Genomic DNA, 16,921 nt, shown 5'->3' with positions numbered 1-16,921 from the left:
ATCTCACTAATCGCCAAAGGGTTGAAACAGGAACGCACACAACAGAGCACCACAGACAAACCACTTAACTCAGACTGACGCCAGCTCACTAACAGTCGCGGGAGACCCCCAGCTAACACCACCTAGCAGCACAACTCGTAACTACAAAGCATGCACACGCAACAGGTCGTTTCCGGTTATTTTTGGGTCCCCCTTCGTACATCAAGGCTCCAAAAATATTCCTACAGGGTATACAACCAATGAGCATCCTTACTTACTATCTCTTTGCATGACTACCTCAATAACAGCCTTTGTCTTCCATCCCACAGGACTGATAAGGAAGCTGTATAGCTTGCTATTCCCCCTGTGAAAACTGAGACAGTTTTACTGTGAGTCACATTTTTCTGTTCCCTGTCCATAGAAATTTTACTCTTATTTCATCCATTGATTAATTTTGTTTTTGTGTTATTAGTTTTAACCAGTCAAGTGATTCTTTTCCATGTTCTTATCTGTCCTGCAGTGGCACATTAAATTGCCTTGAATGTTTAAATTTGTCACTGCAGTGTTTAATTTTATGATTTTTGCTCCCTTTTTAAAATGCAATTTCTCAGGCATATGTCATAATAAAATTATGGAACAAAAAGCCTCTGAAAGACTAATCAGCAGACTTCATATACCCATATTTTTGTTTCTGTAGCCTTTACNAGACAACTTTCTTCATTTACATTAACATGTATATATATTTTTAGTATAAATCTGTAATATTGGCTTTATTCTCAAATAATCCACCACTGTCACCACTGACTTTCATTTCTGTTCAGACTGTTGGTCTCACAGGTATGTCTGAGTCATACACTTTCAGTATACACATTCCTGACCAATGCCTGATGTTTAGAAATGAGAGATGATCATAATTGTGAGCTGACAAATCTGTCTAGCGACATTGTGTATGCCTCATTAATGAACAGAGTTTCTTATTGCTGTGTGGGCTTAAAAATTGTACTTCCTTTCAAATCTCAAGGCTAGTATGGATGAATGAATGAACTGAACTGTTCTTCCAAACATCACAGCAAAATTGTTATCTTTTACAGACTACAAAATCATCACTAAAACATTTATACCATCAGAAACATTGCTGCAACTCAAATGGCAGATACTGTGAATACTTTCAGATTATGTAGCCCAGCGATGGGTTCTAGATTTTAGTTTTAGATTAGGCGTGATTTCTAAAAATTTTTGGGCGTACCAATTTGTTTCTCTGGTTACTACTTCCACAGTGTCTGGTGTACAAAACAACTAAAAATATTGCATGGGGTTACTGGGGTCTTTTAAATCAACATTTATGCCAGGCTTGCCTGTAAATAGAAAATGTGGCCTCTCAGCACCTGGATTTGCCCATATGTCAGGTTGCGTGCTACTGTTGTCGCTGATATTTTCTGCTTCATCAGAGGTGACACTTTGTTCACCACCTAACGAAATTTTCACATTTATTTCATTATCACTACTGTATTCACTCTCTGAAATACCACTGTAGTCATTCTCTTGTAACAGTTCATAAAACACCTCATCACTTACACGCATCATCTTGCTCAGACCTGCCATAATGTTTAGTAAAAAGAACTCAAACCGAGGAGAGCTATCAAGCAATCAGCAACTTCCTGTCACACTCTGAAGTATGAATGAATGAATGTATAAGGGGTGGGCCTTCTTGGCCCTTGCACCGTGACCTACAGTGGTCTATTGTGCTTCCCCTTTTGGTTATCTCTTCAGCAATCCTGCGCTTCATTTGAAGCGCAGGAATTTGTACATGGGGGTGTTGAAATAATCACTTGGTTCCATAAAGTATTGACCCAAGTGATGTAATCTTAAATAAGCTAAGGCCTCACATTCACACAGGATACGTGTGGCACACTCTGAAGTAACTAGAACATCTTGCAATCGCAATGTACCAGTTTCCATTGCTGATTGGCATTATATCTGCAACGGAGTGGTTGGAAACATACTTGACATCTATAGATGTCATAACCACTTGACTGGTTAAATCTGTGGCCACCCAAATCGTGCAGTGCTGAAGCAAAATTTGAAGCCCAAAAACTTAAAACTGATTTATATGCAGAAACATATATTAACTTATATGGGCTTAGATGGAGAAGCTAGTCCCTTGGTAAGATGAGTGTGTCTACTTCCATTTTAACAATTTAGAAAAAAATAGTTATAGTTTGTACAGTGGTGATGTATGTTATTTTACCAAAGAGTTGTTGAATCACTTAAAGACACATGCTTTATAACCTTACTTTCTTATTGCCCCTTGTATAACAATTGATAACTGAAGGATGTGCAGGGGTTCTCAGTTTGTAATGAGAAAACATGTTACAAGCTGTCCTGAGAAGGTAATATGAATTTTCATTACACATGCTTACTTTGTTCATTTCTAGACAAGTTTCCTTACTAGCATCTAATAGAGCATCTGATGAACGATTTCATCATTATTAAACCAAGATTAAACAATATCAACAAAAGGATTAGTCAGTGATTTGCTTTAATTGTAATTTTATGGAAGAAACAAAAGATTTGACATGTTTACATAATGGCAGGAGTGAGAGTAAAAGCCCATAAGACATTGTAAGATGGAATCCTTGTTTCCTTTCTTCTATTAGTCATCTTGATTGATGCTTGGGCTTTGTAATGTCACTTCTGTCATTATTATGGCTGTACCTATATAGTGTTGAATGTTAGAATGACTGTGAATGATGAACTTGAAAAGATGGGGAAGAAAGCAAATCTTATCTGTGAAAAGGCACTAGCCCAGCATTTTTCAAGAGCAACAGAGTGAAACTACAAAATTCTTCAGTCAAGATGGTCAGCCTCTTGGCCAGTATTTGAACCTAGGACCTCCTGAATATGAAACAAAGAGTACTGACCATTTGACTTTGGAACTAAAAATCCCTTTTTCTTCCCATGCTACTAAGTGAAGAGAAATCACTCCCTTTCTGTCACAGAGATATGTTGTGATTCTTTTAGCTCAGTTAATATTTTGTATTTAAAACTAATTTTACATCTCCTGAAGCTGAAGGCTGTCTTAGAACACGGTGTTGAGAAGAATGTGTGAAGCTAAGTTCATGGAAGTAACAGGGGACTGGAGAAAATTTTATAATGAGGAGCTCTGAAATATTAAGGTGATCATCTCAAGGATGGTGAGATGGGTGGTGCATGTAGCATATGAGAAAAACATACAGAATTTTAGTCAGAAAACCTCAACCACTTATGAGATATAGGGATAAGTAGTAGAATAATATTAAAATGAATCTAAGAAATAGGATATGAAGGTGTGGACTGGATTCATTTGGTTCAGGATAGGGACCATTGGCAGGCTTTTGTAATGTGGCAGTAAACAGCTGAATGACTATCAGCTTTTCAAGAAGAACTCTACTGGGTGTTTTAGTTATTTAATCTTAAGTGAAAGTACTGTGGCTCGCATGTGCATTCAGAATGCTCCTCTTCAATTATTGTATTATTATTATTAAACTTTAAATCCCATCCATTAAAATGCATTTTTATCTTCTTCATTGCAAAAAGTTCACGGGATCTTCTCAGGCAGGGTGCTCATTTTTAATTAGAGGAGTTATAAATGACAATGTCGGTCAACTGTGTTCGTTTATCCTGTGACTAAATCTTGAATGGTGCTTCATTTGTTTAACGATATGTAGTCAACTATCTAGATTGTGTACCATCTAACAATAAGGTCATTAGTAAATGATAAATAAGGAAGTAACCTGTCGTGGTTAATTCTAAGTTCCTCATGCTTGATGAGGCTTTCATTCTGTCACAACTCAGAGGGAGAGTGTTCCCAGCACCAGTTTGACAGCATTGTGGGCAGACACCAGAATGGCTCTGAACAAGAGCTGAAGAGATAGGTAAAATCGTATTGGGCCATCAGCCGAGTCAGTTAGTTAAAAATTATCAACTTTTCAGGGACTGTGTCTGGTCTTTGAAATGTCAGTAATTTTATCAACTTTAGCTGCCGTGAAGGCTTCAGATCTTATATAAGTCAGTTCCAGTAACTTGGATGTTGACAAATTCTCAGTTATTATCTTAACTGAGTTATATAACATTAATTGTGATAGATGATTTGTTGGGTTGTTAGCTGTTACTTTTCAGTCTTACTGATTTGAACAAAAATATATTTAATTTATACATTTTCAGCATGTTACTTTGATCATGTAGACTTTAATAAATCGTTCATATAGAAGCTATTTTCAGATCTGTGCAAAATCCTATTCCTCAAATTTTTCACTTTAATAAATTCAATTTACATTTGTTCAGGTGCTTGAACCACTTCTGAAGAAAAGGGATTCTCAAGATGATGTAAGTCCTCAAGTTTATGTGCAAATTTTTTTGTCAGTGATTTGTTCTGAAGATGGCTTGGGGAAAATTTGTACCTACAATTTTGTGATAAGCTTGTAAGTGGTAGTAAGTTATTTCACTTATTTAAAGGGAAAAATCATATCTTAAAAAGTAGGATTTGAAGTTCTCACACCAGCAGTTAATGAAGAATTCTATCTTCAGTAGTCCATTGGAAGTCAACCAGTGTTTTGAAGGAACATGCCACAGTCATCTTCAGGGTTGAAGGGCCCAACATGCTGTGTGTGTGATGTTGGTTTCTTTCTTGGCTTACTCTTCAGCCATGAAAGTGGAGGAAACAGGCTCCTCTGGAACGGTTCACTTTCACCAACCTACATGATATTATATTCCAGAAGGCAGGAAGAAGTCTTCATAATCTTACAAAGTTTACATCATTTTAGAATTCTATTCATCTTTCTCTTTACTTGATCTTATATTTTATACTGTGACAGTAACATCCATCTACACTTATCATTGCTATACATTTTCACACTAACATGTTTTGGCCATCTAATTCTTCATTGCATATACAGATCACATTCAGGTATTACATATTACTGTAAGCATTAAAGATTTTAAAACTTGATTTATACCAGTTTTTTTTAATACTATGTGTGAAAGTATTATGATCATGAAAAATTCAGTCTTGAGATTTTGACAGATTTACACGTTTTCAGCCCCCCTGTTTACAAAACAGTAGTTTTTGGTAGGCTTTATGTATGTGTGTATGTGTTGTTGTTATTATTATTATTATTATTATTATTATTATTATTATTATTATTATTATTTATTTCATCCATAGCTGTAGAGAATTGCAATTGGACATGTCAAATATCAACAACTTCACATCAAAAATAACACAAGTAAAAAAATAACATAACATTCACACAGTGATTCATCACTATAATACAGCAGTACATTTCAAAATACATTTTAATTCAATTTAAGAATAATAGATACTCCAAAAAAAAAAAAGACATAAGAAATATTTTAAAACATATAGACTGGTTTATTAACAAGCAGTCTACATCAACAATTAATAATAATAATAAATACTCCAAAAAAGGCATAAAAATATACAGACAGATTTATCAACAAGCAGTCCATGTCAACAATTATTAAAAAATTATTGAAGAGAATAGAAGACATTACACAACAAATAATTCTTAAGTTTCTTCTTAAAAACATTAAAATTTATTACATTCTTTAATTCAGTTGGAAGCCCATTAAATATTTTGGTTCCCATACTAATCACCCCTCTCTTGCTACACTCAGTATTACAAAACTGTACAAACAAATTGTGTTTATGAATAGTGTTATAGCCATGAACATCAGAATACTGGGTGGTATAAATCTTATTTTTTATTATAAAACATAGGATCTCAAAAATATATAAGGAAGTAACAGTTAAAATCTTTAATTCACGAAACAAATTTCTACAGGAAACTCTATTTTTAACACCTTTTATCACCCTTACACATTTTTCCTGCAGTCTAAATAGAGTTTCAGAGTCCTTTTGCACACCACCCCAAAAAATAATACGGTATTTCAACACGGACTCAAATTTTGCAAGATACACACTTCTTAAAACAGTTTCGCTCACCGAGTCCCATAGGGATTTTATCAAATAGGTAGTCTTGTAAGTATGTAAGTATGTACATACTTATACCTTGCTAGCTCCTGAGTGTTTGCATGTATTTTATTCATTTTCAGTATTCAAGTGTTTATCCATCTTAGGTTCGTGGCTGGTGAATGTTCTGCCTCAAAACAGGGGGCCTTTCAGATTGGCAATTTTCTTGAAAATGCTCTTGATCATCTTGATGAAATTCCAGCAACTGATGGAGACCATAACCCAAAATAGAACGGTATAGGTGGTATATTCAGGAAAATAACAAGTGTGCATACTAGGGGCCCAAATGTAAAAAGTCAGTTTTCTCGAAAACAGCTTTGTCAGGTGAATGCCATTGTCATTTGGTGTCCAACAAGCAGCAGTGGTCTGCCATGCAACAGTCGTTTTCTGTTCAAAGTAATGTCAAAGTCAGTCATATATTAGAAAGTATATGTAGTGTCTTTGCACAGATTTCTCTTTTCTGTGCTTTTAACATTTGTCATGTTATAGTTGTTTTCTCTTCATTTTTTAATTTGGTATTCTGGAAGTTTCTGCTAAAACCATCTCTATAGGTATGCACCAAAGATAGCCATAGGGATCAAAACATGTTTCTATGAGAGTAAATAACAGTGACAAGTGTAGATAAATGTTATTGTGATAGTATAAATTATAGTAGAACACAGAAATTTATTCAGTTAAAAATTGATGCTTTGAGATTATTACTATACTGTACCATGTCTAAGAGTATAGCCACCTTACATCTTTGATTTCTTTTGTGACATCATCCTGTTCTTTTGGACTTTATCCAATGGTAGGAGTTAGCTCTACTCCCGTCTTCAGACGATTCGTTGTCCTTATACCAATAAGTGTCTTCTCCTTGCATGATAGTTGTAGAAACCAAATTCAGAACCCATGAATACAAATCACTGTATCAGTGATGTGTCCATCCTAAAAAAAATAGCACTGATAACAACAATACAAGTTAAAAATAAATGATATTAGTATAACTACAGTTAATCAGCTAAAGATGAGACTTGTGCAGCCCCCAAAATATCAGGTTATTAATTGTACATCAAGTTATCGAAAATGCTGAACACAGTTGGAGTGTACTGAATTGACTGTTGTCGCAGAACCATAGAGACTTACGACCTTGTTCCTTAGTGGCATTGTATTCACTGTTTGAAAAACCTTCATTTTTAAAAAGTGTCATGAATCAAAGTTGCACTGATGATACAGTTATTGATTTCCGTCTTCAGTTGCATGTTTGTGAAACACACCCTGTAACCTAAACAAAACTATTTTGCAAGATTATATATAACTCTGGGAGACAAATCTTCGTTGGAAACTTTATATGCAAGAAGTTAAAATTTATAGAATATGAAGTTATAAATCATTATTAATATAATTACTTTTGTTTCCACCATTTGAATTCTCTGCATTCTGATCTTATCAAAACAGATAATTTAAATTTCCTTTCCTACACTTCATTTAGTAAAGTGATTCCAAAACTTTGGGCCACTGCCCACTTTGTTCCATAAACTAATTCCCAGTGCCCTCCTACCCTGCCGCATAAAATCATTCTTCATAATAGTACTTTGCACAACCCACTAAGGAAAATAATAAAATAAGATACCACATTTAATAACTACTTGTACTTCACTGTCATTATATTCATAAGGCGATGGATGGGCTTGATGAAGTGATACCAGTTTCCCACTGTCTGGTCTAAAGTCATTTCAGTCATAAATAAGTGAACAACTTGCTCAACAGCCCTATGGGCCTTTACAGCCTGTTACAGGGATATCTTTACCTTTTCCTTTTACCTATATATGTAATTAGTCTGTAATATTGCAGAAAATATGTAAAGGTTTCAAGAGAAAGGAACCCATCACTACAGTTATTTCTATTTATGTTTATTGAATACATTGGTATAGCAATAACCCTCTACACTTCTGTTTGGGATGTAGCCAGTTCAAATCTTTGGCGTGCTGCAACTGTTCTGAATGAGGTTTTCCATGGGTTTCCTCCATCTCACCAAATAGATGCCATTTAGTACCTTTGGCATGAAAAATTGTTATGCAGCTGTTCGTGATATGATTGTATATGTGATTTAATATGCTTGTACTTGGGAAATGCTTTGTAACTGTATTGTGTTTCCAAATGTGATATGCTGTAGTTTACTCTTGCTTATGCCATGCCCAGCTTGCTAGACTCTGTGGGATGCATATGTCTACCAGGACCTCTTTTCAGCTGGTACATGGCAATACAGAACTATTAGGCTTATTTTGGACTCTGTCCATCGTCTGGTATATATAAGACAAAAAACCACAATGTTTCGGAGACTGGATCTGTCTCCGTCCTCAGGTGGATGGGGCAGGATAGACCTACTCAGTTGGGCCCATTAGAAAGAGCTGGACCAGTGATTGAGACTAGCTTTTGTAACGGGCCCAACTGAGTAGGTCTATCCTGCCCCATCCACCTGAGGACAGAGACAGATCCAGTCTCCGAAACATTGTGGTTTTTTGTCTTAGATATACCAGATGATGGATAGAGTCCAAAATAAGCCTAATAGTTCTGTACAGCATACACCATCATCAGAATCCTTTCAAGTCTGTTTGGTACATGGCAGTACACATAATGGAAAACAGTTGGCAGCTGTGTCAAAAGTCTCACGTCTGCCCGTGCATAATATGTTTTGACCTTGAGACTGAAACAAGTGGTTTATCTATGTGTCAAATAAGCTGCAGTCATCTTCCAGATCCTTAATCAATCACCATTTGTCGTATTTTAATCTAATATGATGTTGTACATATAGTGTGTTTGGTCACATCAGTGCTCTTAAATAAGCCAAAATCAATTAACTTATGACATTTTGTCAGTAATACTAATATTTTTTCTCTTCCTGTACAGAGACAGTGGAAGATGCAGAAGGGAAGACTGGCTGATGAGTTCACTACAGCCCTCAACATGTTCCAGGAAACTCAGAGAAGAGCAGCTCAGAAAGAGAAGGAACAAATGCAGAGAGTAAGGGAAACCTCGGGCCTGGGAGATCCATTTGGAGGTATGTTGAGGACAAAATTGCAAATGACAGTTTAAAAGATGTTCCATAGAATTTAGTTATTGCAGTGTTATATCTATCACTAAGTAAGGTAATCACTGTGTTGCTTAAGCTAACCTAATTCATATAAGTATAACAAAGGCAAAAAAAACTTGTTATTTTGGTTGGTTCTTTTTGTTCACACTTCCAATATTGATTGGAGGAGGAAAAATTACCACTTCCAAGGATGTGCCATAAATATTTGGTGGTCAAGCTTAGAAAGGAATTCCCACTCTTCTAAATGTAAACACAAGCATCCATTGCTGGCCTTCGGCTACACTTTACAATTTGATTAATGTCAGTCAATAGTTTCATGTTCCATAAAACTTTGATGCCTTATGTATCTTGATGTCTGTTTCACCGGGTCAGTTGCAGTATTGTTATGTATATTATTCTGTGTTCCACGGCTGTGGATATGCACAAGCTAGTAACTTTCATCTATTTACTTTCATGTAAATCAAGGCAAAATATTGCTGCATTCCTGTATTTAGAATAGCTATGATTTTTATTGTACATTCCTTGCTTTTATGAGGAGATAAATGCTTATTGTGTTGTCACGTACACATCTGTCCATCTGTGTCTCATTCTTCCACTAATAACTACTGTGCCAGTTTCTGGGTTATTATAAAACTTGGTAGGATCATCATGCTACTGACAGTGACCCTCTCATTCTGTTGTCTTTATGTTCTTTCTTCAGTAATATCAGTATGGTGGATGTGCAGACATCTGAAATTAGAGTATCACTGGCAGGATTTAATGTGTGATCCTGAAGTGTTCATGTTATCATCTAATATAAAACAATACAGCATCTGAGGGAAATATTTAGCTTTTGGTTTGATGGCATAACTAATGAAGGACTGAGGATAAGATACATTGTATATGATTGATATATATGATATTGTAGGTTGTATAGAGATAGATCATAAATGTACCTAAAAATTTTGTGTGAAACATGTTTTATTATGTGTTAAATTTTTTTAGTTTTGTGAAGTATAAATATTTGATATTATGTCAGACATGCTTAACATAGTCACAGTCGGTATTAGTGGAAATTATATGCATAGAAATGGATAACTAAATTCCATAATTAATGAGTTATAGTTTTCACTGGCCCCACCATAAAAATGGCAGCTTTTGAAGGGGAGTAGTAATTGTAATATCTTTGAATATCATGGAATATATAGTGCTACAGAAGCCAGCCTGGCAATGGTTGTTCATATAAAAATAAACTTGAAATTGAAAGGATCACATTCTGACAGGTGGAAGGTACAATGAACAGCTGATTGAGCTTCAAGACAACAGTGGGCAGCAGGATGCACAGATGATGGATGAGATGAATTTACAAATGTTGGAAGAACAAGCACAAGCTATTCAACAGCTAGAGGTGAGAGTGACTGCCTTATGATTGTAGGTACAGGTAGTACATACAGAAATACTACGAGGGGGTACCCAAAAGAAACTGAACTTATTTTTTTTTTTAATTATTTATTCAAATTTTAAGCACAAACCTTCAATCCCCTTCAGAGTACTCTCCACTTACACTAATACACTTGTCTAATCTTTTATTCCATTTTTCAAAACATTGTCTAAATTCATCTTTTGAGATGCTTGACAGCGCCTCCGCCGTTATTTCCTTTCATGTCTCTTTTCATTCGAGGAAACAAAAAAAAGTCGCATGGGGCAAGGTCAGGTGAGTATGGAGAGTGAGGAACAGGGGTCATACCATTTTTGGTCAAGAATTGTTGTACAGACAGGGCTGTGTGAGCAGGGGCATTGTCATAATGGAAAAACCAGTCACCCAACTGCCACAAATCTGGCCGCTGAGCTCCAAGTCACTCCCGACAGCTCCACAGTTTCTTCAATGGTCTGTCATTGATCTTTCTTGATGATTTCACGAATTTTTTCAACATTTTCATGTGTTCGGGCCGTGGAAGGACGACCAGAACGAGGTTTGTCATCAATTGACATTTCACCATTTTTGAAATGGGAAAACCACTCAGACACTTGAGTTTTCCCCATAGCATTGTCCTTGTACGCCGTTTTTAACATTTCAAGAGTTTCTGTTCCACTTTTCCAGAGCAAAAAGCAGAATTTCACCGCCGCACGCTGTTCACAAAAATCAGCCATTGCAAAAACAACGATCACACAAAACAGTTGTCACCATAAACTCTGCCGAAACTAGTCCTTGCCTTCTGAAGCAACGGTAGTCGGCTTATCGACTCAGGAATGTTAGCTCTATGCGCTCATAGCGGCAAAACACGGTACTACAAAAGCTCTGCCCACAAAAAAATTAGTTTGGTTTCTTTTGGGTACCCCATCGTATATGCATAAATATCATGTAATTATGTTACAAGAAGACAAACCACAATGACATACTGTTATATATGATTTTCATTTTCATACTGACAAATAATTAATTGAACAGGGAATGTGTGACAATTTCACACTCGTAATATAAAACTGTTTTCCTTGGAACAGTTGGGGGAAAGAAGTGGTGATGATGCTGTATTTCATGAGCTTCCTAGTTTCAATGAAAAGTATGAGTGGTTGGGTATGCTCCCATTTGGAGTTCATGTGTTTTCCAGATATGTTTATTATGATTTGTCATGCAACAAAGATCACAGTGCACAGGGTAAATTTATTTCTCCATGTATTTCATTAAACATTCATCATATCAAAACATATTTCAAAGGAGATGTGATATTAATGTCATCTCTGTTATATTTTTTGTGTATCGGGTTGTTATAATACAATAATAATAATGCCACAAATATCACAGTGCACAGGGTAAATATATTTCTCCATGTATTTCATTAAACATTCATCGTATCAAAACATATTTCAAAGGAGATGTGATATTAAAAATGTCTCTGTTTTATTTTTTGTGTATAGGTTTGTTATAATACCAATTTCCTCTTTAAAGTTGAAAGAATGTGTGAAGTTTGATTTTAGCTTAATGTAAAGTAAGGATTATATTTAGACTGATGTAAATCAAAATTAAATTGCCCAGAATTTACTTCATAAATCTGATATTTCAGAGTGATATCAGTGATGTGAACCAGATTTTCAAAGAACTTGGCGCTATGGTCCATGACCAAGGTGAAATAGTGGACAGTATTGAAGCGAGTATAGAGAAGACTGAAGTGTTTGTTAATGAGGGTGCAAACCAAATTCGACAGGCCAGCAGTTATCAGGTAATCATACTATAGCTTGGATGTTCATAGAGTTTGGAATTTCTTCTTGTTATGCCATACCATATTTCACTGGCTAATTCATGCTGACACATGATTTTTGTATCCTGTTTTTTTAATTGTGGAACAAAAAAGATGTAAATCCTTATGTGTATCTCGTTGTTTGGGCACAGTTCGTCTTGAGGATAGATACTATATGGATCTGAGAAACAGCAGCAGTGTAGTCCATATCTGAACACTTGTTATCGCCTGAAAACAGGATCAGCATTAGCATTGAATTGCTATGAAAGCCCCTATAAAAGAAGGCATTAGTAAAACATTTGTTATCACTGAAGGGATAGTAGCAGCCATAAAATCTGAAGCAAGCAAGGAAGTTAAATTTGGTGCAGTTTAGTAAATGTTGTCACTACTACAGGTCACCTGACCTTTTGACAGTCAGGATGCTGGGCTGCACCAACAAAATACATGGTGCAATCCAAAAGTTCCCGAAATATGTTAATAAAAACTATTACATCTTACCTAGATCTTATTCTGCACCATCTCCTTCAAAGTAGTCCCCTTGGGAGCGCATATACCGATCCCAGCGTTTCTGCCACTTTTCAAATGCATCCTGGAAGTCTTTCTTTGTTAGGGTGTTTAGTACCGTCTGTGTTTTCGCTTGACTTTCCTCAACTGTATCAAATCTTCGCCCCTTCAACTTGATTTTCATCTTGGGGAAGAGAAAAAAGTCACATGGAGCTAAGTCTGGCGAGTATGGTGGGTGGGGAACAACTGCCATCTTGTTTTTAGCCAAAAATTCCTGCACAGTGTAAGCGGTATGCGGTCGTGCGTTGTCATGGTGGAGTACTCAGTCGTTCGTGGGCCACTTCTCTGGACGTTTTCTGCTCATGTTCTCCCTCAAACGCCTTAGAACATCGCGATAGAACTCTTTATTCACTGTCTGACCAGGAGGGATGAACTCCTTATGAACAATCCCGTCAATACCAAAAAAAGAGATCAACATGGACTTGATGTTGCTCTTGACTTGTCGAGCTTTTTTTGGCCAAGGTGAAGAAGGGCTCTTCCTTTGCGATGATTGCTGCTTGCTTTCAGGGTCGTAGCCATAAACCCAACTTTCGTCACCAGTGACAACCTTCGAAAGAAAGTTTGGATCCTCTTAAAGCCGTTGCTGAAGTTCCCTGCAGACTTCCAAGTGAAGCTGCTTCTGTTTGTTTTGCAGCAGTCACCGCAATCCTCATGTTCAGTTCCTCTGACAAAATTCATTGACATGTACCATAACTTAGTCGCAAGGTGTTACACAGGTCTGGGATGGTCAGTCTACAATCTTGCAGAATCAGATCCCTAACTTTCGCGACATTTTCTGGTGTTTTGCCCGTTGACAGCCGTCCGGAACAATCGTCGTCATCAGTCAATGTTTGGCCATTTTTAAAACGCTTATACCAGTTGTAAGTTTGTGTCTGGCCTAAACTGTTTTCACCAAAAGCTTGCTTCAACATTTGGTGCGTTTCTGCAGCGGTTTTCCCAAGTTTGAAACAAAATTTTATACAGACATGCTGCTCTCTCGGGTCAGCCATCACAAAACCGCAAACTCACCAAAACACAACAGTGGAGATACGTTCACCAACAATAAACCCAACTACTCAACTCGACGCCGCTTGCCACACTGATTCAGGAGGGATGTGTGAGGAGACACCTAGCAGTATCTCGATGTACTCATAACCATTCGCGCGCAAAATTCAAATTTCGGAAACTTTTGGATTGCCCTACGTATTTTAAGAAAAATGTCAAAAGTTTCAACAGAAAATAAGCTGTCTTTCATTACCAAGTATTGTTTAGAGCCTACCCAGATTTTTAGAGAAAATCTTCAATCCTACACACAGGTCAAGTGGACAGTGATATTTTCCATGGTAGCCTGTTATTATAAACCTGCATCATAAGTCATGCATCAGAGTTTATCATCACAAAATTGTGGAAAAATTAGAGTCGATTTTGCATTTAAATGCATTACTGGTATTATGATATATATTTCATGTTAATTAAAAATGTTAATTTTATGTTGCATGTAGCAGCAACAGTAAGATTGGAATGCATTTCCTGTAGTAGACTTTGCATAGTTTTTACCAGGAATAATAAGTAATGTATGTATAATTTGAGAAGTAATTGTAAAATTGTCTCAATTTAAATTTTCAACATGAATGATGCATGCTTCAGTGTTAGTGATTCCTAGAATCGTCATTGTCATCATACTTTATAGAGATGTCAGAAAGTTATGTAGTGTGTGCATTCTTTTGGCAGGCAGCAGTGTGAACAAGAAAAGGGATTTCATGTAAAGCACTTCTCTTTCATAAGCACAAACTGCACGTGTAGTTTCAAGATTGTAGATCCCTTTGAGTCTTCAAAATTTACTTTATTCTTATCAAACCTCAGTCTCAAGTCTCATGGCATGTAAAGTTAGTTTATCCCATTCTGCAAAAAAAAAAAAAAAAATAAGGAACTATACTGGAATATACAAGATGTTCCATGACGGAAGGGCAGTACTCGACGTGTGTTCAGGGGAGGTCATTCACTCACTCATGGAGCTGAGTCCTTCTTGAGAAGCCGCCAATTGTGCAGCTACTCGAGAATCTCCCAGAATTTTGTGTAACCCGAAGGTTCATTACCGTTTTCACAAGAATCCTCCACTGGTCCCTATCCTGAGCTATATCAGTCCAATCCATACTATCCCATCCTCTCTCTAAGATCCATTTTAATATGTCCACCCACCTATGCCTTGGTCTTCCCAGTGGTCTCTTTTCACCTGGCTTTCCCACCAGTATCCTATATGCATTCCTCGTCTCCCTCATTCGTGCTACATGCCCTGCCCACCTCATCCTCCTTGACTTGATCATTCTAATTATACTTGGAAAAGAATACAAGTTATGAAACTCCTCATTATGCAGTTTTCTCCAACCTCTTATCACTTCATCTCTCTTTGGTCCAAATATTCTCCTCAACGCCCTGTTCTCAAACACCTCAGCCTATGTTCCTCCCTTAGTGTCAGAGACCAAGTTTCACACCCATACAGAACCACAGGCAAAATTATAGTTTTGTATATTTATTCTAATTTTTATGTTTTTGGACATCAGACAAAAAGACAAAACGTTCTGGACTGAATGGTAGCAAGCATTACCCAAGTTCAGTCTCCCCTTAATTTCTTCCTGAATCAGGTTTTGATTTGTTATCATCATTGCCAAATATCTCAACTGTGCCACATTTTCAAAACATATGTTGCCTGTCTTTATGTCATGAGTTTGTCCTGCATTTTGGTGACGAGACAGCAACATATACTTAGTTTTCTCTGTGTTTACTTCTAGACCAACCTTCTTACTTACGTCAGTTAAAGTTTGTGTGTTTTTCTTTATGGTGTCTATATTATCACCCAGTAGATTTACCTCATCAGCATAGACCAACAGCTGATGCGTCCCATTTAATTTCAGTCCCACTTGGTTTTCCTGGACCTTCCTAATGGCATATTCTAAAGTAAAGTAGGGGAGGTCATTACAAATACTCATAAAAAAGGAAGTAATCATTTTGCTCATTATCAATATTTGGGTCACAACAGTTGTCAAGGATTTCTTAAAGCAGAACATGAAAAATGAGGATTGATCTAGTAACAGTGCTAAACAGACAGCTCAGCAGAGTTTCTTCTGATGCATAACTGAACAAGTGTGATGTCATGTGTTATACCACTGATACTGTATTTTTTAAATATACCTGTACACTAATGAAGAACACGTTGCAGATATTTTGCTTACAAATTCTGCAATGGGAATGCTGTAGCATTTATGCAAGAATATGAGAAAGGAGGTGGATTTTTTCAATTGACCTAATCCTTCCACTATGGTCCTGGGGTTGACGCAGCCTCTAACAGAAATGAGTACCAGAAATCTTCCTGGGGGGTAAATGGGTGGCTGGCGCGTTAGGCTGACAACCTTACCGCCATCTGTGAGGTAATTGTCTAAAAAAATGGGAGCTTCGACCTCTCACAATCCTATGAGCCCGCATGGCCTGTTACAGGGAAAGCTTTACCTCTTTTATATGAGAAATTATTCCCAAATCAGCGAACATGTCTGGCAAGTGTGTTTACACATATACAGGTGTTTATGAGAAAGAAGTAGATTTCCAAAACTAGCAAGTGAACATCCAGTACAGCAAAGAGTTAACAAAGAAGAGGTCATACAGAAGACAGTGGATAGTAATTCAGTCACTGGTGTTCACAGAATATCTCAACAAACTCATGTGCCACGTGCGAACATAGGAAAACTCTTAATTATCATGATTGTTATCCATTTTATTAGCATGTTGTTCAGACCTTTCAGCCTGATGTTTACCCTGCATGCATAGAAATATGCAACTGGCTTGTTCAGAATGATTAGCTCAATCCTCGAATTTTGTTTGTGGACAAGGTGATGTGAGGTAGGGAATAACAAACATGGCTATTCTCACTGTTTTCCGCAAACATGATGCATGGTTACCGACTGACTCAGTGGACCATTTATACTTGAACACCACATAAGTGCAGAGAGGCACCTATGCTTATATGAAATCCACTTGCCAGAATTGCTGGGAGATGTGCCACATGAGGTCAGACAAAATATATCATTT

The 16,921-nt window shown here is 36.8% G+C and overlaps 1 protein-coding gene across 3 annotated transcripts in view; it reads left to right on the top strand.

Annotated features, from left to right (window-relative positions):
- Positions 1–16,921, top strand: part of LOC111870073 (syntaxin-12) — a 28,457-nt gene that overhangs the window by 6,430 nt on the left and 5,106 nt on the right. For all 3 annotated transcript variants that reach the window (XM_023862056.2, XM_023862053.2, XM_023862055.2), the window contains exons 5-7: positions 8,900–9,050; positions 10,346–10,470; positions 12,125–12,280. In XM_023862056.2, coding sequence (XP_023717824.1) covers positions 8,900–9,050; positions 10,346–10,470; positions 12,125–12,280 — 432 coding nt within the window. The remainder of the gene's footprint in view (positions 1–8,899; positions 9,051–10,345; positions 10,471–12,124; positions 12,281–16,921) is intronic.

This window comes from Cryptotermes secundus, unplaced genomic scaffold, assembly GCF_002891405.2.
Source record: "Cryptotermes secundus unplaced genomic scaffold, Csec_1.0 scaffold355, whole genome shotgun sequence".
NCBI classification, from domain to species: Eukaryota; Metazoa; Arthropoda; class Insecta; order Blattodea; family Kalotermitidae; genus Cryptotermes; species Cryptotermes secundus.
Note: the sequence above shows the minus strand (reverse complement) of the source record. Positions and strands in the feature narration are given on the sequence as shown.